The 27,423-nt window shown below is 40.5% G+C and overlaps 1 protein-coding gene across 5 annotated transcripts in view; it reads left to right on the plus strand.

Moving 5' to 3' along the window:
* Positions 1-27,423, plus strand: part of LAMA2 (laminin subunit alpha 2) — a 524,271-nt gene that overhangs the window by 436,988 nt on the left and 59,860 nt on the right. For 3 of the 5 annotated variants that reach the window (XM_069974947.1, XM_069974950.1, XM_069974951.1), the window contains 9 exons: positions 3,824-3,978; positions 9,062-9,205; positions 10,207-10,340; positions 14,547-14,706; positions 15,713-15,837; positions 18,446-18,608; positions 20,627-20,771; positions 21,564-21,702; positions 25,021-25,038. In XM_069974947.1, the coding sequence (XP_069831048.1) occupies positions 3,824-3,978; positions 9,062-9,205; positions 10,207-10,340; positions 14,547-14,706; positions 15,713-15,837; positions 18,446-18,608; positions 20,627-20,771; positions 21,564-21,702; positions 25,021-25,038 (1,183 nt within the window). The remainder of the gene's footprint in view (positions 1-3,823; positions 3,979-9,061; positions 9,206-10,206; positions 10,341-14,546; positions 14,707-15,712; positions 15,838-18,445; positions 18,609-20,626; positions 20,772-21,563; positions 21,703-25,020; positions 25,039-27,423) is intronic. The other 2 variants (XM_069974948.1, XM_069974952.1) reach the window with 1 other exon arrangement.

The raw sequence follows: 27,423 nt of genomic DNA on the forward strand, positions 1-27,423 counted from the left end.
ACCCCCTTTCCCGTTGTACATATAAAAATATGCAAAATAAAAAATATATTTGGTATTGTAGCATGTGGAATTTGTCTGATCTATTAATATAGAATGATATTGTTCCCGCACAGTTAACAGTGTAAACGAAAAGAGGGGGGGGACACAAGGATTGCTGATTTTTTATTATATATCAGCAATAAATTAATAAAAAGCTTTCAAAAAATTCCCATCTACACCAGTATGGTACCAATAAAAACTAATCACAACATATCACAACAGCCTCCCACACACACACACGCACACAGGCCCAAAGGTGAAGAAAAAAAAAGGACTATGGCTTTTAGAAGGCAAAGAGGAGAACACTGCTTCAGTGTGACCTGGAAATCCATGCATCAACATCCTTTGGCCATGAAAGGGTTAATAGTAATAGGTATATCTGTAATTCTTTTAAAAACTAAAGTTTCCAAATTGATCAGGTTAGGTTTTTTTTTTTTTCTGCAGTACATGAAATTTTTTTTTATTCGCGTACATGAAATGCATTCAGAAATTTCTACAAAACTGAATTCTCACCGGATACTTGTGACACGGCACAAACAGACTACCTAACAAATACATTTCTGGGCAGCACATGACTAGAATTGCATTCCTACTTGCGAAATAGCTTTGGCAAGGTTATACTAATTCTAAGGCTTTAACCACACGTTCATAAAGCATTGTTAACATCACATTGACACTTAAGAAGACAGGTTCCTGATAGGTCTTTAGACTTCGTCTTGACTGGGATTCTGTTAATTAAAAAGGTGCCTCTCTTTCAATTTATTATTTGGTTCCACCGTCTTATACCATCTTGTTAATCCTTGATCATTTCTTTCTTTAGTGTATTTAGTCTGACACATCCACTGCTAGCCAGGATAGATTTTCTGTGAATAGATGAGGAGAAATTGAAAGTATCAAGAAGTCTTAATATGGATATAGAGGCTTTCTTATATCCCATCCACAGAAATACTGGTCTATAGCTAGGAACTGAATAATTCAATTTTTTTTTTAATAAGAACATTTATTCTATGAATCTGGCTTTGCTCAGAATCTGTTAGCTAATGCTTAAACATTGAAGCTTAGCTATCCTTTTTCATCTTTTAGTCCACTTATTTTTCAAGATAGATCCCATTTACATACCCACCAATGTAATATTTGCATTATCAATCAGCAGTTTTTCTACCGTGTAAACAGAAACCAGTTGGCAATTGTAACGAATGTAATTGTATTTAGACTATGGGGGAAATGAATCAATGGTTTCTGTGTAGGCTTCGGTATAAAATTGTTAAAAGTCGTTGACCAATCTCTTATTTGCTGAAAAATTTGTGATGTCCCCTATGTTATTCAGACAAATTTGGGAACATTGCAAAAAACGTTTTGTTGTATTTTGGCTTCTGTCATTCCGGCAGTATTTGGAATAATAGGGTCCAAGTAGAAGAATAAAAACCATGTATATATATATATATATATATATATATATATATATATGTAAAAAAAAATGTGAAAAACATTGTTTTGTGACACTGACAGCTGTCAAAGGTCCAAAGGGGGGATATATTAGACAGCAAGTGGGTTCTTGGCCTTCATATGGTGGACATGTGAACACGTGGACAAAAATGCACAAACTTAAGGATCTGAGTGACTTTGACAGGATGCACATTGTGATGGCTAGGTCAGAGGATCACATTTTTTCTTTTTCTCTGTGGTTTATTGAGGGTACAGGTCTTGCCTTTTTACTGTTACAAGAGAAAGTGTTAGGGCCCTATTCCACAGTAACGATAATCGGCCGGATCGGTCCCATTTGGCCCGATTCGGACGATTATCGTTCGGTGAAATAGAGAGAACGATCAGCCGATGATCGTGTCATCAGCTGATCGTTCATTTAGGGCCAGACCTAAAATCATCGTTCCCCCACCGCGCATCGCTACGGTTGAATAGCGGTGCCCAGCGGGCGACCGACGATTTGAGAAGAAACAGCAGCAGCATTATCATACATTACCTGGCTGCAGGGCTTCTTCTCCGCGCTGTCTTCATCCCCGGGTTCCGCGCGCTCTATCTTCTGAATGGCCGGTCAGCTGACGGAGCACTCAGCCAATCACAGGCCGGGACCGCCGTGGCCTGTGATTGGCTGAGTGTGGCCTGTCAGCTGACCGGCCATTCAGAAGATAGAGCGCAGGGGACCCGGGGAGGAGACTGAGCGGAGGACAAGCCCTGCAGCCAGGTAATGTATGATGCTGCAAGTGCTGCAAGGACATCGGTAACAATGTCCTTGCAGCCCTCGCTCAACGATTATCGGGCCATGGAATAGGCCCAGTAAACGTGCGGCGATCTAGCAGATCGCCGCTCGTTTACATCGTTGATCGGGCCCTCCTCGGCCCGTGGAATAGGACCCTTAGTCGGTGGTTGTGATAATAGGACACTTCTAGTGATTAGATTCCATACATTTATTTGCAGTATAAGGCTATCTTCACACAACGTAAATTTTCAATTGATCACCGCAGATGTTGCCCAGTGCAACACCAGCTGTGATCAATTGAAAATTTACATTGCACTGAAGTCAATGGAATTCCGGCCAGAGTGTATACACATAGGGGGAAAGTTATCAAACTGAAAAGTTGTATTTTTTGGCGCAAAATGGTCAGATGGGAATTAATTTATTTTCAAATGGCCGTTTTGCAAATAAAATATTCGCATCTGGCCATTTTACGCCACCTCCGCCAGTGGGGCGGGGAAGGGTGTGGAGGGGGCAGAACGGGGGGCGCGGAGTCTAGGTCCGCTTCATTTATCACTTTTGGCTATGAAAAATGATTCTGAAACCTATGCCAGCTCTGAGCTGGTGTAGGTTTCAAAATTTTCGCATGGAGAGGCTCCGTGGAATCGCGATTTATGTAGAGGCAATGCGCCTCTACATAAATCCCCTGCGCTCCAGAACTGCGGGGACATTTTAAAGCCCGGCGTAAAAAATGCTGGACTTCATAAATGTCCCCCATAGTATACACTCCGGCTGGGATTCTATTCATTGAATAGTGGCCACACAAGCCTGACAGGTCACACAATGTAGTTTGTGACTCTAGGCGCACTTTACATTATGTGCTATGGGTAATTTGGATGAAAATTCTTAAGAAATAAAGTTCATCCGGCCGATACTGACACAGCTGGGTCACAGAGCGGCTGGTGTCATACTGTGTGTGAACTTGGCCTAAGAGAAGATGTAAATATAAGCATACTTTCAGGGGTACTCCTGGCAGGACCTCTTTTTTTGGCACTACCTGAGGAGGGGTGGGTGAAAACAATAAAATTGACTTAACTCCCTGGCTCCAGTGGCGCCGCCTGCATTCTGACCCTCCAATCAACTGATGTCCGGCTGCTTCCTGGTAAGGATTTGAGACATGATGTGGCAGGCCTGCTCATTCATTCAGCAGAAAACCGCTACAGCTGCTGAATGGTTGAGTGGGTCTGCCATATGACGTATCCAGCTTGGACCTTTCTTTTCAGCAATGCCATATCGGCAGAATGCAGGCAGAAGTGTTGGAGTCGGGGAAGTAAGTAGATGTTATTATTTTCACCAACCCCCTCCCCAGGCATTGCCGAAAAAGAAGTCCCAGCCAAAATACCTCTTTAAGGCAATATTGGTTGAAGATTGACAGCAATTTTCCTGAAGCTGCTCATATGAAGGTGAGGGTTGGATGGGACTATTAAGGGCACACAGCTCTTATCTTCCTTACACATTTCTGTATAATGTTTTTAAGTACATTTATGAACATTTTTTTTTCACTTTAATAAATGCTTCATTGATGTTCCACAGCCACAGATGCTGGAGATAAAGTAAAACAACTTGAAAAAGAAGCCGATCGCTTATTGGATAAACTGAAACCTATTAAAGAGCTTCAGGATAACCTGGGAAAAAATATCTCTCAAATCAAGGAGCTGATAAATCAAGCGCGCAAACAGGCTAATTCTGTAAGTCCTTTACCCCATGATACTGTATATGATGAAGAATCAAAAAGAATTGCGATAGTGTTGTTCTAAAATTATTTTAAATGATGAACTATTGGTTTTGGTTAATATGGACATACTATAGGTGAACATTTTTTATCATTGTGGAGGTGGAATAAATGTTATAAAATATTACTGATTATATAACTGATGTGTAGGTAAATAAAACACAGCAATCACTGAGATCAAGGAGAACAGTGAAAAAACCCAATGAAGTACTCACTCAAGAGTCTCCATTGATACATTGCCCCCTGTAAATTTAAATATTCAAAAAAAGTGGTCCGTGGAGCCTCAGTTGTAAGTCTCAAAACACAGGAATAGCTAGATATCCCTCCAGAGAAGCAAACCTGTTGCCAAAAGGTGCCTCCCAGTGAGGAGATCACCAAACCACCCTGAAACGTAACTCCTTAAGTCCCACTCGGTTTCGAGTATTGGAACATAAATAGGGAAACACCCCTTTATAGTGTGGGTGACCCCTTTTGCGCCATTTTAATTGACTTCAGTGAGTTGCATTGAAGTCTGTAACGGACGTCATTTGCATACACGTCAAATAATGTTCATAACAGTTATTTGCGGACGTCTTTTTCAAACAACGGACATTATTTTTTAGTTGTACATACACGGTTTCTGTTTTTTCACCGTCCTTTCACCGTCTTTGCTATTAAATTCAATGGACTTTTTCAATTAAAGACACACCCAAAGGCCAATCACTCTACCTAAACTAGAATAATGTACCAACAGCCGGCATTGCACTGACAGGCGGCCAAACAGTAAAACAACACTCGTCATTTTTACAAAATTAATAACCAAACAAGAAAAAACGTCTTGGGAACATAGCCATATAGTAGACTTTGCTTTAATTGTGCAGATCCTAACTGCATTAGGAGGTGGAGTATCCTGGATTGTCTTAGGCACCTGCTGTCTGGTAGGCAAGTAATTTTTGTAGAGGTACTGGCTCTCCTAAAAGATACTGTATTCCATCTCCTTAATTTTTTTTTTATAATGGACTCTTAGTGCCTTAAAAATAAAAACAGAACAGTAACCTGCCCAGTTCCTCTGAAACTGATTTTCCAACATTTCTTGGCCCTTGCTGCACACCATTGCCCCTGCTTCCAGTGTTGCCCTGCAGCAAATGCCCACTTTGTTTATCACTGGCTGAGATGGGTCACTGCTGCATCCAGTGATTGGCTCAGTGAACATTTCCTGCAGGGTCAACAAATCACAGATCACATGGAGCAGTAAAGCATGAAAGAAGTTGAAAAAAACAGCAGCTGTGTTGGATCAGGGCAGGTAGGTTAGTTTTTATTTTTATTTTTAAAGGACCCTGAGCACCTATTATTAAATGTTGTAATACCCATTTAAAGGGTAACTGCAGTTAAAAAATATTTAACCCTGTTCCCCATCCATATTCTAAGCTTGTGTGTAATATATTTTTAGATTTTTATTACATAAATTGGGCCGTTTGTCTGCAGCATATGCTGACACACCCAGAAGCTGCTGAAAATCCTCAATTCCTAGTCAACTGTGTTTCCACTCCTGTGCCCCCCCTCCCTTCTGAGACAAAGGTCACATGATCTCTGTCTCTTCTGTATCAGGTAAGCTGTAACATCTTATCTCACATCACACAGTGCTCACTTGGCCAAGGGCAGGGAACAGCAGCCTCTATTGACTAGTATAGAGGAAAGGAGACACTGATGTTTTAGCTTTTTGCCCTGCAGATACTACAAGGCAGGGATTAGTATCAGGCAGTTGATTCTGAGGTGCAATGCATGATGGGAGATGTAGTTTCCCGGACTGGTGCCATGATGTAAAACTAGGATATTTTGCAAAATTTAGAATCTGGGGTAAGGAGTAGCATAGACAAGCAGGAAAAGTGTCAAACAATTGGCAGGGCTTGGTGAGTGCACCAATATGATTTTTGTAAAATGTATTTTTTATGGGATTGCTGGAGTTTCCCTTTAGGCTATGTTCATGCATGCATTAAACAGCTGATCAGTGCTGGTCCTTGGTGTTGCCACCCTGGCGATCAGCGCCTAATGAGCTTGAGCTATCCTGTGAATAGTCTATTTTAGCCAAAAAAAAACCTTATAGTATAAATACCATATGTTAAAGGGAAGCCCCCTAATTGCACCTGGGGCGCCTAGCAGGAAGGTATGTCTGTTACCTTCCTCCACAGCACCATTTACTCCTCAGTCCAGAGCACCGTTAAAAGCACTGCACCGCCCCCATAGTGCTGAGCCAACCTGCTCCTTCTAATGAAAGTAATGGGGCGAGCAGGCCGGCTCGGTGCTATGGGAGCGGGGCAGTGCTCCTAACAGTGTTCCGGACCAGGGAGTAAACTGTTAACTTTACAGGAACGGTAACAGACATACCTTTCTCCTTAGTGCCCCATGCAGGTTAGCTTTGTCTAGCCTGCTGATAGCTCCCCTTTAAATATCATTTCTAATAGAGGAGAGAATTAGACCTTATTGTCATGAACCACTGGAATTGTTTAGATTATTTTTGATAGATATGAAGAAATCTGTGGAGGAGATTTATCAAACTGGTGTAAAGTAGAATTGTCTTAGTTGCCCCTAGCAACCAATCAGATTCCACCTTTCATTTTCCAAAGAGTCTGTGAGGAATGAAAGGTGGAATCTGATTGGTTGCTAGAGACAACTAAAACAATTCTACTTTACACAGTTTGATAAATCTCCCCCTGTGTCTTAATTCAGTCCATACTATGTGCAGACTCTGTCAATGGAGTCTTTATGAAATTGAGAGAACTGAAATGTAGCATGAACCTTCTTAAGCTTTTGGGCCACAGGGGCCATACAGTGCTGGTCTCTTTTAATATTTCATACTATTTATTTTCTTTTGAAAATTAAATAAAACAATACAGAGTATACAAGTTTTGAAAAACAGTCTGAAATCAGAATTATAAACACACTAAATTCCTGAAATCACATGCCTCAAAAATATCCCTCCCCCCCCCCCCCTTCCCCCCGAGGAAAGCGAGAGAGAAGAAGAAAAAAAAGTCTCAGTCTATACCCCAACAACAACACAACTTCCTCGGCTTCGCACCACCTTCCTAATTTTTTTACCCGCTTCTGATTGTCCCCACAGACCATCCTTTCAGTGTTTTGAATCATTCCAACATAATTCAACCAATTCCCTCTAGTGCTGGTCTCTTACATGCAGGGAAGGAGAGCAATGGTTAGACTGGGATCAATAGAAATTAGATGCTAAAGAGATTTCTACAGTAGCGAGGATAAAGAAAGAGCGACAGATGGATAGATTTCATGTTACAGATCATGTGTATGTGTGTACTGAGCACATTTTCTGCATCATTATGCTTTGGCAGCAAAGGTGTTAATAATTATGTTTTGTATAATGAATCACAAATGACTCATGAAAGAAATTATTCCAATTTTTTTTCCCCCAAGGGCATTTTACTGTGTCTGAAGTAATGGAACTTCATTTCTCATGGTTTATAATGTCATCCAGTCACTGTAAATTATATTATTTCCAGTTACAGTATTTATAGACTTGCCTCTCCTAGCACATATGCAGGTTGCAAATTATCTTAGCATATATTTTATTTTCCTTACTTTCTCAATTTATTTGATATTCCCTCCTAATCATTCTGATCAGCTCCAAACATGTAATTTTTTTTACTTTAATCCGCTTGGTTATAATTTCCTATGGCGACCATTTCAATCAATTAAACCTCATTCATTTATTTTTAGTGCATTTCCATATACTTCAATTTATTATATAATTTGCACAAACTAAGATTTTTGTGACTTTATAAAAGAGTAAGCCCAGATTAAATATACACCTTCCAACTTATACTTCACCATTTAAGGCCTCTTGTTAGCAGCTGCCCTTTTGAAAGCATACCTGTTATTTTAGGTATTTTTCAGTATAAATTGCTATATATGTGTGCATGAGGAATAGCATTAATACTGGCTATATAGCTAGTGAATGGAACCTAACTTCTATGATGTCTTCCATACACTGTACATACACAGAAAAGGTTATCCTCCTCTTTCACCTCTTTTTAATATGCCATAAGAAGCAGTAATGACATAGAGAACATTATAAAGCAGTAGTGAATAGTGTAAGCTGTCAATCAAGCTCTGTGTATGATAAGCCTGTTTCTCTCATGGGATCCATTACAAAAAGTTCTCACATTTGCTTGTACTGCCACATAGGGGACATTGAATATGGGGGGTGAAGGGTATGTGGGCCAACTAGAGAGGGGAAATTTTTTGCGACTGTTTTGCAACTTTTTACTTAGAGGCATTTACTATTTACTAATCACCCAAAATATTTTAGAACAAAATAAACACCAACCCACATTAGAATAGTCGCACAGATTAGACTCCTTAGTAAATGTCCCCCTATGTTTTATCAAGTATAATTGCTCACCTGTTAGCGTATTCTATCTTTTAGTTCATCAGAAGAAAGTTGTATGCATTGTTTTATTCTATTTCATATCTGTAATACAATCAGAGGATGTACAATATTCTTCCTGTGTATTATGCAGTAGAAAATGGATGTACCCTGTCAATATAACAAATGAACTTCATTTTATGGACTATATAGAAAATGACATTCATGGATTTTCTGGCGAGATTTTAAGAATAATTCAAAGTACTGTGCTAGAGAATTAAGAATAGTCTCTTTGATGTTGGCTGATGTGTGTCACTACATTAATGTCTCCGTACACACAGCGAAAATCAGGAAAGCATATTTACTTGCACAGTCTCTCTGATGGGTGCCACTTCAAAACACCTTTCAGGCATCTGAATATAATTTAAATGCGAAACTCTTGTAAATATCACTAACCTTTAAAAAAAATACTGAAAATTTGCTACTTTGATCAATATTCTTTCAGTTAAAGGATACATGTACAAAGATTTCCCAGGTGCGTGGGTGACAATTAACTTTGTTTGTCAGTGTTGTACTAAACCCTTAAAATAAAGACGTGGAAAATGTCACATGAAAGCACCACCTTGTTACTTAGTTACTGTAATACTTCTCTTGTTGTTTGTCTTTGCAGATCAAAGTTTCGGTATCATCCGGTGGGGGCTGCATTCGTACTTATAAGCCTGAGATTAAAAAAGGCAGATACAACACCATTACTTTAAATGTAAAAACAAGCACTGCTGACAATCTCCTCTTCTATCTTGGAAGTAACAAATTTGTAAGTAAACTATAATAATATTTCATAACCGGTGGCTGAAGAAGTTGAATACAGCCCTAAAAAGTCCTAGATACAGCCATAGGCTAAGTTCACACTACATATAATTTCATTAAACAACAGCCCGTAGTTGCAGTTTTGCAACCACTGCCGTTATTTAATGAAATTGCTGATCAAATTGAAGTCTATGGAATCCCGGCCAGAGTGTAGACACTCTGTATACACTCCGGCCGGGATTCAAAGCAGCCACACAAAAAACTGACGTGTCAGTTTTGTGTGGCCGCTATTCATTGAATAGGCTCAGGAAGCACTTTACATTGTCGCCTAGGGTTAAATGGAATGCGGGCACACCGGAACGTGCCCGCATTCCAAATAAAAAGAAGTTAGGTTTATCAAGTCAGTATTGGCCGGGATAAATATCACTGACACCAGCCTCTCTGTGACACGGCTATGTCACAGAACGGCCAGTGTCATACGCTGTGTGAACCCATCCATAGGTTCATAATATAATGCACTGCATTGGACTCTATGCCAACACTGAACAGTGCTGTATTGAACAACGGCCGTTCACTATGGCCGTACAAGTAATAATGATTGGCAGCCGCTATTGTACGACCAACGGCCTAACACAATGCTGGCCCATTCTGAAGGCATATATTGCACAGAGTTCTATGGTTAATTGGATTGCAGGCAGGCATCAAATCCAAATAGAAATAAAATGATATGCAGCATTGGCTACAGGATCTTGTAAAACAGCGGCCGTTGTTTGAAACTGCAAACAATGGCCAAGTCAAACAACGGTCGTTGTTTTATCACTGTGTGAACATAGCCATAGACTGTATGCATGCATTCCCAGACTCCCCAGGGATGACCAACTTCAGCGAAATGATCGGACTTGAGCATGCTTGAGTTGTGCTCATCTCTAGTAAGAATCAATACCATCTTTGTCACACATATTCAAGAGATATGGCTGAATGAATGTTTTATGCTATTTCTGTTTGTAGACTGACTTCCTAGCTATTGAAATGAGGAAAGGAAAAGTGAACTTCTTGTGGGATGTAGGATCAGGAGTTGGACGAGTTGAATATCCTGACCTAAACATTAATGATGATTCCTGGTATAAGGTTGAAGCTTCACGGTGAGTATAGTAAATTAAGTGCTAGCAGTTATATATATATGTCCTTTTCCGTGTCCTTAGCCACCTCCTCACGTGCTCAGGCAATCACTGACTGAGGGACAGCTCAGCGGCTAGTGATTGGCTGAGAGGGCTGTCACTCTTGAGACACAAGAGTGAGTCTGTTCAACCAATCGTTGGCTGTCCATTCTCAGTCAGCCAGTGATTGGCTGAGCAAAGATTGATAGCCCAGTCAGCCAATCAATGACTGACTGAGAAGGGACAACACAGTGACCAGTGGTTGGCTGAGCAGGCTGTCACTCTTGTATCTCGATAGTGACAGCCCATTCAGTCAATTACCGGCCGCGTCCCTCAGTCAGTGATTGCCTGGAGGCGGCTGAAGACACAGAGGGGAACACCAGGGGAATGCAGACAGGGAAGTATAGACTCATTAGGTTTGGTTTGCACATCCTTTGCGAACTGAATTTTTAAAAGATTCACTCATCTCTAAGGTCAATGAAGTACCTCAGTGTCATAGAAGACCCACAGAAGTGCAATACATAATAGCAATTTTATCAATTAGTCACAGGAGCATTTTAATACTATAACACCTTTTTTATTGTTTTAATGTATATCTAATAAAAATAAAATTTTTGGTCCATTTAGTAGTTAGGTACCTCTGTCGGTGGTTGCTTCTCTGTAAGATTACAAAAAAAAAAAAAAAAACATACTCACCCGGCTGCAGTGCTGCAGTCCATGGCTCCCTCCTCGCTCTGCAGGATGTCACTTATGCAACAGAGAGCAATAGGGAACATAATGCTGCCTACCGTCACAAGAGTGGTTGGCTCCTCACTCTGCCAGTCACAATGCAGTATCAACTAACTGTGGGCATTCACTATAATTGCCCCCCATAAGCAGGGACACTAGCACTTGCCCAGGTTTGTGGAATGCCGATGTCAGCCCTGCCCCCCTCTACTGTCAGCAGGTGGAGCTCTCTAAGTCAGCCATTTCCTGGCTCATTGCAGAAGTGCCCTTATGTATGTCTTAAATCAGCGTCCATTACTGTAAGAGCATGCTGCTTTATGATTCCATTTCTTTTAAATTACATTCAATATTTTTTCAGTCTGGACATTTCTGTTCCATGAATCTATCTCTCCTCTTTATCTTTCATTTGAGTCATCCTACTCATGGGCAAAAATTGATTACCGCTATAATAAAGCTCTTATATAGATATGGGGTTGCCATAAGGATGAATTCACAGAAACCTGAATTTCAAATTAAAATGTCTAATAGGTTTATTTCTTATGCACTTGATCATTACTCAAACCTCAAGTGTAGTTTGTGTCGCTGACATTTATTTATCATGCCTCTTGTATATTTGCATCAAGCCTTTTAGCTACAAATGTTCATATTGGCTTTTCATCATTCCCACATGCCACAACAAATATCTGACAACAAACTAACACAATGTATACATAACAAAGTACATCACAAACAAAGTAAGACCCTGGCGGTTCCGTGACCAGCCAAGATTTAAGAAGATCTAAGAAGATTATCTTTAATGCCGCTGAATTCGGATGCGGGCGCATCTGTGAGTGCCTGCATCAGCATTCCCCACTGCACACAATAGAGCGTGCGACCAGAGCCGCATGCTCCATTGTGTGAAGTGACAGGGTTTTCTGCATCTGCTATTTAATGAATAGCGGCTGCAGAAAACTGACATTTCTTGCAGCGCCTCTAGGGATCCCGGTCGGAGTATATACTATGTGGGACATGTATCATCGTGCGGTCCGGGGGTTTTCGGCGGAAATTGACGATTTGCACAATATTTTATTTGCAAATGGCCGATTTGCGAATAAAATATTTGCAAATTGGCACTTTCCGACGGGTACGCCGGGGGGCGGGGAGGGGTTGTGAAGGGGGCGGAACGGGGAAGGGGACTCAGAGTCCACGCGATTCACCATCCGTTCCGCAAAAAGATACGCCGAAAACCTACTCCAGTCCTCAGCTGGCGTAGGTTTTCGGCGGTGCGCTCTGGTGCAGTCCGCCTCTACATAAATCCCCGTAGCGCCGGAGATGCGGGGACATTTACAAGTCCGGCGTAAAAAACGCTGGACTTAATAAATGTCCCCCTATGTGTATACACTCCAGGTGCAGCACTACGAATCAACAACAACCGTGATCACTGCGGTACTTACATAATGTGAACATAGCCTAAAAATGTATTAGGACTATAGAGTTAGTCCTTTGATACAATTTATTGGAGGAACATACAGCAGTAACATCAAATAATATAGGTATGAAACATATTGTGCCAAATTACAAAATTATCAATCCAGTCGTTACTTTTTTTTTTTTAAATGCACGTATAGAAGATGTAAAATTTACCAATTGTCTTAAATATTTGCTGTAAATGATGGACATAATGATATTTTGCACTATATACTGGATAGAGTAGAAGACCTTTTCTGTTTTCTGTAAAGTGGTTCTCCAGTGAAAACTTTATTCTTTCAAATCAGCTGGTATCAGAAAGTTATATAGATTTGTAATGTATGTCTATTTAAAAATCTCCAGTCTTCCAGTACTTATCAGCTGCTGTATGTCCTGCAGAAAGTGTGTATTCTTTCCTGTCGGATGCAGTGCTCTCTGTATGTCAATGTCAGGAACTGTCCAGAGCTGGAAAGATTTTCTATGGGGATTTGCTACTGATCTGAACAGTTACTGTCATGGACAGAGGTGGCAGCTGACATCACTGTGTCAGAATGGAAAGATTGCAGCATTTTCTGCAACACATACAGCTGGTGATAAGTACTGGAATACTAGACATAGAAGTAAAATACAAATCTCTAAAACTTTCTCATACCAGTTTATTTGAAAGAAACATATATTCCGTCGGAGTTCCCCTTTACGCTTTGTTCACACATTGTTGAAATGACGGGAGTTTTTGTTGGACTGCTGTCATTAAACACTGCTATTTTATAACAATGGCCAATATTTTAGGAAAAACGGACACTATTTAGAATGATGGCCGTTAAATGGCCAACAAAAATGGCCATTATTTAAATGGTGTATGTACATTACATAGCTTTCTTTCAGTTTCACAGGAGTGTAATATGGACTGACTGAGGGCTAAACGTGAATTATTGTAATCATAGTTATATGAGATGCTGTTAGTTTAAGTCATAAGAGAGGTCTTGGAAGATTTTTGTAAAAGTCCAGACCTTGCCAGACATTCTGTTATCGACCATTAGCATTAGCATTGTCTGTCCCTTATAGGCATCCATATTTGGCTTATATGTAGGTTGGATGTCCAGAAAATTTGTTATAAAGGTCCTCACCCTGATGGACGTATTCATCACTTGCTATTGGTTGTTCTCTGTTATCAATCATCCCAGAGTATATTATTTCTATATAGAGATGAGTGAACAGAACTTTCCAAACCGAGATTCGTTCCGAACTTTTGCAACGTTCGCAACAAGTTGGAAAGATGGGGGAAGCACAGCTAAAAAACAAAAGAAAAGGTTTCTCACCTGCTTTTCCCCGGTGTCCTCCTCCTAGTTTCTGGTGTCTTCAGTCACCTCCAGCCATCACATTCAGCCAATCATTGACTGAGACAGGACAAGAGTCTGTTTAGCCAATCGGTGGCCCCATCGATCTCTTGTCTCAGTCAGCTAGTGATTGGCTGAGCAGGCTGTCACTCTTTAGACAAGAGATACAGCCCTCTCAGCCAATCACTGGCTGTGGCATTGTCCCATCTCAGTCAGTGAAACGCCTGCAATCATTTAGCTGTTTTAGTGTGGTTCATTTAAGGTTCGGTTCGGACAAACCCAAACTTTACATTAAAGTTTGATGAACCTGCCGAACCAAACTTTTAAAAAGTTTGCTCATCTCTTCTTCTATACTATATAGGCAACCAAGTGCATTAACCATTTGACCCCTGGCACATGCCCCACGTCGATATCTGGTGAATCTAAAGCTGCCATGTGGAGGTCTCAGAAAGAACTGGTGTCAATTTTTGCCATGATTTATACCCCCTCTTCCCTGCCTTGCTGTGCCCCCCTGCCCACCCAGGCAATGTTTGCACAAATATCTTCACCTTTTTTCACACTTGCGCTGATTTTTTTAAATATTAAAAAATGCCAAATAAAAGATATTTTACTTGGGTTAGGTTGAATTGAATACATTTAATACAATTCTTTTCATGTTTTTATGTGTTTCTTTTTCTTGCAGGTCAGGAATCAATGGGACTATTTCTGTGCAGGCATTAGATGGCCCTAAAGCCAGTTTTGTGCCCAGTACATACAGCTCTACATCACAGCCTGGTTATACTATTCTAGATGTTGATGCACATGCCCTATTGTTTGTTGGTGGCTTGACTGAAAAAGTAAAGGTTAGTTGTTTATTGTGTAATAAATAAATGTCCAATAAAAACTTAAAGGAGAACTGCAGCCAAATCAAAAAATCCCAGGCAGACATGTGGTGGGGAGAACATAATAACCTGTCCCCGTACCCCTGCAATGCAGCCTAACTGCTTACGGACCCTGGCTGGCCTCCTGCAGTTTCCTGTCTAGTGAGGTCTGGGTCTGTCTCAAAAATGTCAGCTCACCCAGTCAGTAACTGGAGCGGGACACTGCTGTAGTCACTGACCGGCTGAGAGGGTACTTCCTGCCAGGAAGTGATGATGCAGGGAGAAACTAAAGACTGGAGGTTGACAGGGAGCTGGAGGGGGCACAGAGATGGGTAAGCATAGCTTCTTTATTATGTCCCCTCCACCATCCCCTACTGACTCTGGATTTTTAGATTTGGCAGGGGCCCTTTAAAATTAAAATAAAGTGACTTTAACACCATCCATCACCAGCATCAGTACATTGTGTGTGGTGGTGCCAAAAGGGTCTGATGTTGACTGAAGTTGGGAGTCTGTCTTAGTTAAAAGAGTAAGTCTGGCCTGGACTCTATACCTATATTTAGTGTTCTAGACTTAAATTAATTTCAAAGTCTGATGCCTAAGTTAATTTTAGTGTCTTAGGCCGGGTTCACATGTAATATATCCACAGTGGATTTTACGCTGTGAGTTCGCAGCAAAATCTGCAGAGGATACCTGCCCATTCAATTCAATCGGATGACATAGTCATAGCAGGATTGTCATCCTGCTGGGAGTATGTCAAAGTCAGCACCCTTATCCCCCGTGGCCCGGGGTACATACTTTACCGGGTCCCCGCTCTGGCTCGCTTCGGGGGCTCGGGATTCTCCACTCTTAGGCTATGTTCAGACAGCGTAAGAGAATGGCCCTTCCGTGACCCACCCCCACAGTATATACATTGTCTCTCACCAACTTTTATTATTATTATTATTATTATTATTATTATTATTATTATTATTGCCATTGTCACTGACAGAAACCTGATGCTGTTAAAACAACTACATTTTCTGGCTGCATGGGTGAGACCCATTTTGATGGCAAACCAATTGGACTGTGGAATTACAGAGACAGAGAAGGTGACTGCAAAGGATGCAGTGTCAGGTAAATTTATGTTATTTAGTATTTTTTGCTTCACATCTTGGATGATAATAAAGGCAATGAGGCCTATTACTGTGTGTATTTTTACAAAGTAAAAAATTATATGAAATACAAATGTCTTACGCTTGAAGGCCTTGTGTGTAGACTATATTACAAGTTGTGTGGTATTCTGCAGATAAAATACCTATAATCCCCAGAATATATCATACATTTTTTTCCGCACACATTTAATTTGAATCTGTCAAAAGTATAAAGTTGTTGCATATACCATCCCATGCTTTATGTTAAGAAAATTCTCAACATAAGTACTGGTTCTAGTGGAGAATAAAGTGCCTCACAGAGCATGCACTTAAAGGGGTTGTCTGGGCAGGAGAGTTTTTTTCTATGTGCAAAGGAAAGGTTTTTTTTTTTTTTTTAACATAACATGCACTTACCTCCTTTGCTCCTCAGTGCCACCAGTATCTCTCAGTCCTTGCTGTGCACCTACTTTTGGGTTCAAGGTGATGATGTTGTAGGCCCACTAAGCCATTCAGAAGCTGCAGTAGTGTTCCACCTCAGCCACTTATTGCCCCCGAGGGCTTCCTCAGGTGAAGACCTCTCTCTGGCGCTTCCTTTTTTCTCACTCCTCTGGGGGCCCCAGGGACCAAACACTGATACTGCTGTTTGATATGATGACAAGATGGCAGGGATTCAGTCGGGAAGTGAGATGGTGCAACAATAACCGATAACAATTTACCAACGCTCCTTCTTTCTGATACTTCTAAGAACTTGTACAATCTGATCACATACAGATTTTGATGGGATTAGAATGAGTTAAAGGACAACTCCGGCCAAAACAATTTTTTAATATGTTATTACTTACGGAAAGTTAGACAAATTTCTAATGTACATTAATTATGGGAAATGCACATATAGGGCTATTTCCCTTAATTTAGTAGATCAGGGAGACTTCAGATTCTCTAAAAGGAGATGACGTCACGAACCGGGGGTGTAATTACAATGGATCGCCTGCAGGGGCGCACTATATATAGAAGTCAATGAGTACCACTCCATTGAAATTACAATGGATGTGTATGTGTATGTACATGTAATACAGTATACAGTGTTTTTGATTGAATACATTTATGGAATACTTTGGGGAGCAAGTGTCCTTGCTCCCCAAAGTATTCCATAAATGTAATCAATCAGTACATAACAGTAAGCACACCGCCGCCGCCACCGAATGCCCGCCGCCACCGAACGCCCACCGAACCGCCGCTCTGGACTGCACTCAACTACTACTCTCATCAGAGAGAGTAGTAGCTGGGTTCTATCGCCGCTGCCGCCGCTGCCACTGCTGATGGGCGCAGGGGAGCCGCTCATCACTGTGCAGCTCTCAACAAATTAGAAATTTGTTTAAAGAAGCAGTTCACTTTTTTTTTTTTTCGCCCCCCCCGGGTAGCCGCTGTCAAGTATACTTACAGAAGATGATCGGTGTCCCCTTCCTGTTGGTCAGTTCCGTCCCGCGGTGCCGTTCACATCGGGCACGCGCTCACTTCCGCCGGCGCTGTGACTCCTCTTCTCTCCCTTGTCATTTGAACGCTGGAAGTCACGCGCTTCCATAGAGAATGCATGGAAGCGAGTGACTTCAGGCGTATAATCACTGGTCAGAGAAGAGGACTCACAGCAGCCGGCAGAAGTGAGCGCACGCCCGATGTGAACGGCACCGCGGGACGGAACTGACCGACGGGAACGGGACACCGATCATCTTCTGTAAGTATACTTGCCATCGGCTACCCGGGGGGGGGGGGGGGCGAAAAAAAAAAAAAAAAGTGAACTGCTTTTTTTACTTTTAGTAAGTAATAACATATTAAAAAATACTTTTGGCCGGACTTCTCCTTTAATGTACATAAGGCGAGCTAAGATGCTGATTTTCCAAATTCAGGCTGAATTTTACCTCACTTTAGCTAGCGAACTTTCTGAAAAGGTGTCTAGGCCGGGCTGGAAGCAGACTAAACCAGTTTCTAGAAATATCCAAGGGTCCTTGCACAATCTTACACCTCTAACTCAGAAAGATGTGGTTTAGAGGCGAAGTTAACTCCGTTTCTACCAAATATACTTAAGCCTGTTTACTGAGTGTCCTGGATGGAGGATTTCTAAGTGCTAACCCTTTCCTACGTGTGAAAAGTGCACCTGACAATCTCTTGCTTCAGTCTCACCTCCAGATGTTCTGCCTTCAGTACAACTTTTACTCAAATTGACTCAACTGGTTTCCTGTCACAGTTTTATCTGCAGCTTATTAGCATAGCTCCATATCACCACCCACCTACTGGGACCTTTCAACTTATTTCAACTTATTTTAGCAGTACACTCAAGACTGTGGATGGCAGTGCTGCCTAACAGTTAGGTGGAAGTGTGTGTGAGACCCATTCTCTGCCTGCCAGTAACACTGGTATCATAGTATACATAGAACAACAACATATTATTCCGATATTTATGACACTAACAGGCGCTAACAGGCGCTGTTGTTTCACAATAACTGAGCACCTGTCCTCTTATAGGCCCATGTATGAATGCAATATTGACTCTTTATAAATATTTAACTTTTATTAAGATTTTTTTTTATTTACAGCCCACAGATTGCTGATAGTGAAGGTACTGTTCAATTTGATGGAGATGGATATGCACTGGTCAGTCGTCCTGTTCGTTGGAACCCCAATATTTCCACAATAATGTTCAAATTTAAAACATTTACCTCAGATGCCATGCTTCTATACTTGGCCACAACTGACTTGGTAAGACCAAACAGAAATAAAAACATCAACACGAATGTAACATAGGTGCAGAAGAATTACTTTTTTTGTGGAATTAATTGTACTTTGTATTGATACATTTCATGTCGCCATAAAAATATAAAGCAAAACTGCAAAGGAAAAAAAATGCAGTAATGCAAAATTTCTCTTGATTCTGTAGGTCAGTCCAATTACAATAATACCTAGGTTTACATAACTTTTGACTCCTTTAAAAATGCAAACTTAAAAAAAAAAAATCAATTTTTTTTAACGTACAGAAAAACGTGTTTGTTTTTTTTGTTGTTTTTTTTTTTTATATTGTAAGTCAATCGAAAATGGATCCTAATGGATGACATACAATTGATATGTTAAATGAAAAGCAAAAACACAGGAATAAAATAAAAAATGAAGAATGATTAGAATTATTATTGAGGGGGGGGGCTACACTTTTTTAGGACATGGAACTATTAGAAGCACCCATTAGATTGCTTACACTGATCAATGCTATTGCCTTACATTGATCAGTGAGATCAGCTGGTAGAGCCTACCTGAGGCAGTTTATCTTATCAGATTGCCAGTCAGGCAGCTTAAAGGTAAGAAGAATTCCCCCCTAACTGCCATAGATCAGCACAGTTACAGCTTCTTTAAACCTCCTTCCATTCCCAAGATACAATATAAATAGCCCTGAGTGTCATGATTAGTGTTAAGTTAACCTGATTAATTTTTTCGGGTTCAGCAACGTTTTCCAAACCCGAACGCTCTGCGTTTGACTCCCATTGGCTGGAGAAATTGGATGATGCCCTAATGAGTCCTGGAAAACATGGATACAGGCATAGGGCAAAGACTGTATTCATGTCCAAGAGAAGGAAAGGTCGTCACCACTGCTATAGCAGCATAATAAATGAGCAATCAGCAAAAAGGTTGTGTCTGAACAGACTCCTAGGGTGGTGCACATACGGAGGTAAGGCAGTCTATAATAGTAAAAAGAAAGAGACGTATGGCACTCACCCAAAAGTAGTGTGGACTTATCTCATGGACACGAAGTGCAGGCAAGGAAGGGGAAAGATGGCAAGCGGGCACGTCTAGAGAGGCAACAGTTTCGCGCTACAGGTGCGCTTTGTCAAGCCCAGTGCATAGACTGTATTCATGTTTTCCTGCCAGCACTAGGATGGCATCCAACTTCTGCAGCCCCCGGGGGTCAAATGCGGAGCATTCAGGTTTGGAAAACGTTGTTGAACCCCAATAATTTAGCAAGTACGCTCAATACTAGTCATGATTCCAAGTCAGCCATCACCTTTTATTCTCACCCCATCATTCACACCCCACTTTGCAATAAATATTCCACCCATCTAACAATTCAGTGAAAAATAAAATTCTCAGCCAAAGTATAACCCCTGTATCTTGGCAACATGGAGTGTAGCAAGAAAGTAAAAGTTTAGTTGGACTCCAGGCATCCGAGGTTAATTAATTCTACAGATCATTATTTTTTGGGACTTACAAGAGGTCCTTTTTGATGGCTTGAAGATAAAACATATTTTAACCATATAAAATTATGTATTTGGCTGCAGAGCTCCCCCCCTCCCCCCAATTACAAGAAGTCACATGGCCCCCATTTCAATGGAGTTGCGGTCAAGCATGTGCAGAGCTTCTTTATTTAGTCTATTACTATGCATTCATAGCTATTGCAGCTTGATGTAGCCACAGTTAGGACACAAACAATAAATATATATTTGGGATTGCAGTAAACTTGATTTGTTTTATTTGCATTTATACCAGTTTTATTCGTATTTGTTTTTTGTAACACTGATTTGTATTTCCTTTGTAAAAAATCTATTTATTAGATCTTTCGCTGTGGTATTAAAATTCACTTTTCATGAATCATATTTACAGCCTGTGTCAGACATTCCCTATTAATATGCTGTATGTTTTCATTCACTGCAGAGCAAAATTTGTTATGCGAAAAAGCCATGAAAGATATATGCGTTGCCTCTATACTAGTTTGCTATTCGTTTTTTTAACAGAAAGATTTCATGAGTGTCGAGCTGAGTGATGGGCGTATAAAAGTTAGCTATGATCTGGGATCAGGGACAGCCTCTGCAGTTAGCAAGAAGAATCATAATGATGGAAAATGGAAATCTTTCACTCTGTCTAGAATACAGAAACAAGGTATGTAGGGGTGTGCATCTAAAGCATGTCTCCACACAAAGTTTGTTTTTAGCTTCTGTACCCTTGTTAGACTTATTAGAGAAGACAAGCTATAAAATGCATTTGCAAACAAACAATGACTTCAGTATTTGGGAATAAATATAACATTATGTGCAATGTTTTATTAATATAATGTCTAAAACCTATAAGGCACATTAAGCTGTCCCTCAATGGTGAAAAGGTAAGGCACATGGAATAAATATTACATCACTACAGGACTCCCCAATATGTTTTGCTGGGGAAAGCATCATAAGGGATTCCTAAGGCTAAAGTCATACACTCATACACTTTTGATTAGAGATGAACAAACGGAACTTCCCCAACCAAGATTCGTTCAGATTTTATTTTTTTTTGCAAAGTTCGGAACAAGTTGGAGGCCACACATCTAAACAACAAAAAAAAAAATGGTTTTCTCACCTGGCTGAACTCTCCTGGTGTCTGACATATAAGAACAATCCCTGGGAAGGGGAACATGTAGCCCTCTATCTGTTTCAAAACTACAATTGCCATGTAGCCTGGATTGCCAAGGCATGGTAGGATTTTTTTTTTTCATAATGCAGAAGAGTGCCCATTTATATAATACTAAGGCTATGTTCCCACGACGCACTAAAGATCGAAAAGAATAGCTGTTGTTGTTAAACAAGGGCCGGAAATAATGTTTATGCAATCTTTAGTACTTTTAGTATTTTAGTAATTAGTATTTTTTTTATATTATTTCTGTGTTATACTAATTATTTTCATTATTATTTCCAGCCAACTTCTCAATTGTAGACCTGGATACAAATGAAGAGGATAAAATAACCACCATATCGGCAGGAAGTAACTTTGGCCTTAACCTTAAAGCTGATGAAAAGATCTATTTTGGAGGTCTTCCTGGACTGGCCAGCCTAAGGTAATATATATACTAATAGTAATTTATGGCAGTGCTTCTCAATTCCATTCCTCAGGCCTCACCAACAGGTAATGTTTTGAGGATTTCCTTAGTATTTCACATGTGATATAATTACACTCGGTGCTAGAGAAGAGCGAACTGTTCAGACTTTTGGTCCGAAAGCAGTTTGCTCTCTCATTATGCCTGCGATCCCGGCCGCATAGTTACGCTCCCGGGAATATGCGGCCAGGATATTCCAGGAAATCCATGGTGAATTCCCTGGAATATCCTGGCCGCATATTCGCGGGAGCGCAACTATGCGGCTCCGGGGTCTCAGGCATAATGAGAGAGCACCAATGCCGTCGGACCAAAAGTCCGGCAGTCCGCTCATCTCTACTCAGTGCATCAGGTATTATCACACGTGTTCTTTGTATGGAATATCCTCAGAACATGAGGACTGGAATTGAGCACTGGTTTATAGATGCGTAAACATGTGAATCTGCATTCATAAAGAGATTGGAAGGCGTGAACAACTTCTTTTCAGATACTCTGTTAAACCATGTACTGTAGATTTCCCACTTGGGAATGACCTTTAGGCTATAATACCACTCCATTAAAATGCCAGACATTTTTATTGGATGTCCAGGAATTATTAGCAGTTATTCAAAAACATTGGCTGCTATTTTATAAAACATTGGCTGCTATTTTTCATTAAATGACAGCTGTCCAATAAAAATGATCATCATGTAACAAAGTAACATAGTAAAGAGTCCATCAGGTTCAGGGAAGGCAAAAACCCCTATGAGGCAAACGACAATTGCCCCAACATGGAGAAAACTCCCTCCCGACTCCAGTGGCAACCAGAACAATCCCTGGATCAACGTATCACCGGAAATCTAATGCCCATAACTTGTAATATTATATTGGTAAAGAAAAGCATCAAGGCCTCCCTTGAACTTATTTAATGAATCGGCCATGACAACATCATATGACAGAGAGTTTCACAGTCTTACCGCTCGTACAGTAAAGAACCCGCGTCGATGCTGATGATGAAATCTTCTTTCCTCTAGATGTAGAGGATGACCCCTTGTCATGGTTACAGACTTAGGAGTAAAAAGACCACTACAAAGATCTCTGTACTGTCCATTCATATATTTGTACATTGTGATCAGATCGCCCCTAAGACGTCTTTGTTTCTAGCGTAAATAACCCCAAGCGTGATAACCTGTCCTGGTACTGTAACCCACCCATTCCCTTAATGACCTTTGTGGCCCTCCTCTGCACCCGCTCCAGTTCAGCTGTGTCCTTCTTATATACCGATGCCCAAAACTGTACACAGTATTCCATATGTGGTCTGACCAGTGAATTATAAAGAGGCAAAACTGTGTTCTCATCTTTAGCATCTATACCTCTTTTGATGCATCCCATTATTTTATTAGCCTTGGCAGCTGCTGCCTGGCACTGATCATTAAAGTTGAGTTTACTGTCCACCAATGCCCCCAGGTCCTTTTCGGAAGTAGTTTTACCCAGTGTTTTATTATTTAGCACATAACTGTACTTATTATTTCTACGGCCCAAGTGCATAACCGTACATTTATCCACATTAAACTTCATTTGCCATCTACTCTGTAGCCCCTCTACAAGATCATTAATAAAAATATTAAAAAGAAGGGGAACCAACACTGACCCCTGTGGTACCCCACTAGTAACTAAAACCCAATCTGAATATGTTCCATCAATGACCACCCTCTGTTTTCTATCACAAAAACCAGTTACTTACCCATTTACATACGTTTTCCCCAAGTCCCAGCATCCTCATTTTGTAGACCAACCTTTCATGCAGCACAATATCAAATGCCTTTGAAAAGTCCCGATATACAACATCCACAGCCTCCCCCCGGTCCAGTTTATAACTTACCTCTTCATAGAAGCCGATCAGATTAGTCTGACAGATCGATCCTTCATAAATCCATGCTGGTGCTGCGTCATAAGATTATTTTCATTAAGATACTCCAGTATAGCATCTCTTACAAACCCCTCAAATACTTTACCTACTATAGATGTTAGACTTACGGGCCTGTAGTTTCTAGGATCACTCTTTGACCCCTTTTTGAATATTGATACCACCTTAGCTATGCGCCAGTCCAGAGGAACAATCCCTGTGAGAACATAGCCTTATTATATGTTAGCATTACTATGGATTGCAAGCTGGTTAATTCATGAAAAACTTGCAGCTTTCTCCAGTGCTAATGATGATTCACAGCTGCCATACCCACATTAATCAACAATGAGTTTTCTTTTAAGGGATTGTTTTTATTGGACACCCATTTATTGGCTAAACTATTCCATGAGCAATCTACCCAAATGCCTTTAAGGGCATATTCCTACATGCAGTGTTTTACACAGCCATATGGCTGCTTCATTGTAGTGCTGCCTAGAATCAGTTTCCCCGCTCCCTGCATTAATACTGTACATCATGCTGGTCACAGAAAAACTCCACTTTAGGGCTCCCCGTCTGTAGCATATGTAAAATATGGGGAGTAAGAATAAGCCCTTAGACTATGTTCCCACAACATCATTTCAAGCAAACTACCATCCGTTGTTTTTAAAATAACAACCTAATATATGATAATGACACATTCATTATAAAAAAAGGCATTATTGTTGATGTTGTAGGAACATAGCCACAGTAATCTTGGACAATATATATATCTGCAGGTAACCTTCTTACAGGGAAATATATATTTCTACTTTTCTCTAAATAAGTCATGGCCTCGTCTACTGACCTCAGGGATGAATTTCCAATATAAAATATGTAGGTTACAACACAAAGTATGTTGTCTAGAGTTCAGCAAACTTCAAGCACACTCGGGTTCGGACGGAACAGCATTTAATTAGCGTTGGCTGCTGAAGTTAGATGCAGCCCTTGGGAGTCCTGTAAAATAGGGATACATCCATAGCCCATCGGCTATGTCTATGTTTTCCAGGATTCTCTAGTGCTGCATCCAACTTCAGCCACCGGTAATCAAATGCCACACGTTTGAGTTCAGAGAAACCCAAGCATGTACAAAGTTTACTCAACTCTAATGTTGTCTTATATGAGCATTTTTTTTATAGTATATAAAGGTTATGACTTTGTAAACACTTTTATCTATCAGATTTGTAACCAGGATTCCTGACATGTCCAGGCTGTATACTGTAGGCTAATAACATTCCAGTTTTCTATACTGGAGTCTGTTGTTTCAGACTTTGTAATATCGATAACGCAATCACTGTAAGAGTTGAATATTATTTTGCTGAAAATAATTGCGTATATTCTTTTCTTTTATTAAACTTCAGTCCCAGTATGAAAGCAAGGTAATAACTGAAATTTGTATTGATATGATGCTTGCCCAGGCGGTGCATGTGTGTCATAATGATGCCTCTTGGAGAACTTATGGTTATACATTGTAAACAAGTAGGGCTGAATTTCCTGTTATTACTATGTAAAAGTATTGGCAATCTTACCTCACTGTTGTGCTCCATGCTGACCCCATGCGTATTTCACACGGCTGTCTAGAGCATGCATTTTTCTTCCAGCTATCTCATACAGCTGTGAACTGCTTGCTGAGTTTGTTTTGCAAGAGATGCTACTGAATAACAAAGCCAGCATCCATATATTTTCTATACTTATGGCACTGGAAGCAATTGGTGCACAGTGGGACACAGACCAATTACTTAAAAACTTTGACAACAAATTTGCACACCCATTTAGAGCCGTATAAATTAGTGAAAGGCGAATCGAGGGATGAGCAGCAAGAAAAAATGTATATGTCAAAGTTACGCTTTAGGCAATGTTCCGTTAGTTATAAAAAATGAATAGTTTCTCTTTATAAATGATCCAACATCCCTACATAAAGCCTCCTAGGAGGTCTAAAATACTGCCATGAGCACATTTACTTATGACAGCAAGTTAAAGGAAAGATGTCCTAACAATATTGTCTTACATAGAACACTCGGATCCATTAGTAACACATTGTTAGAAATACCCTACACCATGTTCTCTAAAATCTTTTCCCTATCCTTCGCTCTTGCCAGTAAGTTTGCAAAAGTAAGAAGCAGAAGTAGAGAAGCAAAGTTATTTGCACAAAACGGCCGCATATTGCCAAAATTACAGCTGTCCAGAAAAAAAGAAAAAAAAAACTGCAGCAAAATGACCAAAAAAAGAACATAGACTAAAGCATAACTGGTTTGTGTCTGCTCACGAAAGATATATAAAAACAACTGCATGAGTAAGCAAAGCCTGACTTTGAAGGTGTGTGGTGTCCTTTATATGTGTAAGAATTGCTTTGCGTAAGTCTCTATTTGCGGAATCGGGTTTGCCATAGCTTGTTTACTGCAGGGGCAAACATACCAATTTAACACAGAGCACATTGCTTATAATTGATTTTCTGGTACTATGAATAGAAATGGGCAAATTAATTTACTTTCACCCTCTGAAAATGTGTATTTTTTGAATTTAATGGAATTTGTTTTTGGCAAATTGCAAAGTAGAGGAACAGGGACTTATTTCAAAGACAGTGACTGGTCAAGACCACCCAGTGTCCTTTTTTGGCCATTTGATTTTTTTTGGACTGTCATCATTTCACAGCTAAAAAAACATCTTTTATTTCAAACTGTCAGTTATAATTATAATTTGGTCACAAAATGAGGGCCATGTAGAAAAAACGGTTCTCAAATGGCCAAAAAAAGGTTTTCTGTGGTTGTGGCCTATGCCTCACTGTTGTTTTTCCAGGAATAAGAGCTCCCGGTCCACCAGAAGACAACACTCACAAAAACATTCTCATAGTATTTTTGCCCCAGCATACTGTAGTTTACAAGAGCAAGAAATGTAAACTGAATTACTGCTAGGTTTACCCTACGTAATATTAAGACTCTTAGCCCACATTTTCATCAAACTGTGTGAGCCTGCCTGACACAATAAGGTGACCTTAGTACAGCTGGATCCTACAAATTTTGTAGATCTAGGCCCAAGACAGCAGCGGAATTCCACGGCGGACCTCTCCGGCTTTTGCTCAGTGTGAACATACCCTTAGGGTTCCTTCTGATGCATGGTCATCTGGACACGACATATATATTAACTATAGCAGTAATGCAATTTAAAATAATTTACATTTTCAGTCTTCACATGTTGTTGCAGTGTGTTGCTGTATTTGTAAATTTGCATTTGCATCCTTGAATTGCACAGAGTAAGGCCTCATTCACATGTTCAGTAGTTTTTCAGGACCATATATAATGTCTGCATTCAGAATCTGCAAAAAAATATGTCCATAGTGCATCTGTAATTAGTATATTTTGGCAAAAATTAACATATTTTCCGGCGTATGAGAACTTTTTAACCCTGAAAAATCTCAGAAGTTGGGGTTGTCTTATACGCTGGGTATGGTCGCCACATACGTGGGGGAGCTCAAAAACATCCGACACCTTTTAAAAAAGAAGCAACCAATTCAACTCAACTGTGACCTGTTCCCAGCAGCCGCGCGTCCCCCGTTAGGTTCCTGGCATAGGCAGTATGATGCACGCTGCCTGTGCCGGAGGTCCCCGAAGCTCTCCCGGCAGCAAAGCGTCTCATCGGAGAAGCTCCGAGATGCTCAGCTGCCAGAAGAGCTTCAGGAGAATGGCAGAGGCACCTGAAGTCCCCGAAGCCTCTGGAATTCTCCTGAAGCAGCTGAGCTCCATTGAGACGCTCGGCGCATCACACTG

The sequence above is a fragment of the Dendropsophus ebraccatus genome, chromosome 6, assembly GCF_027789765.1.
Source record: "Dendropsophus ebraccatus isolate aDenEbr1 chromosome 6, aDenEbr1.pat, whole genome shotgun sequence".
NCBI lineage: Eukaryota > Metazoa > Chordata > Amphibia > Anura > Hylidae > Dendropsophus > Dendropsophus ebraccatus.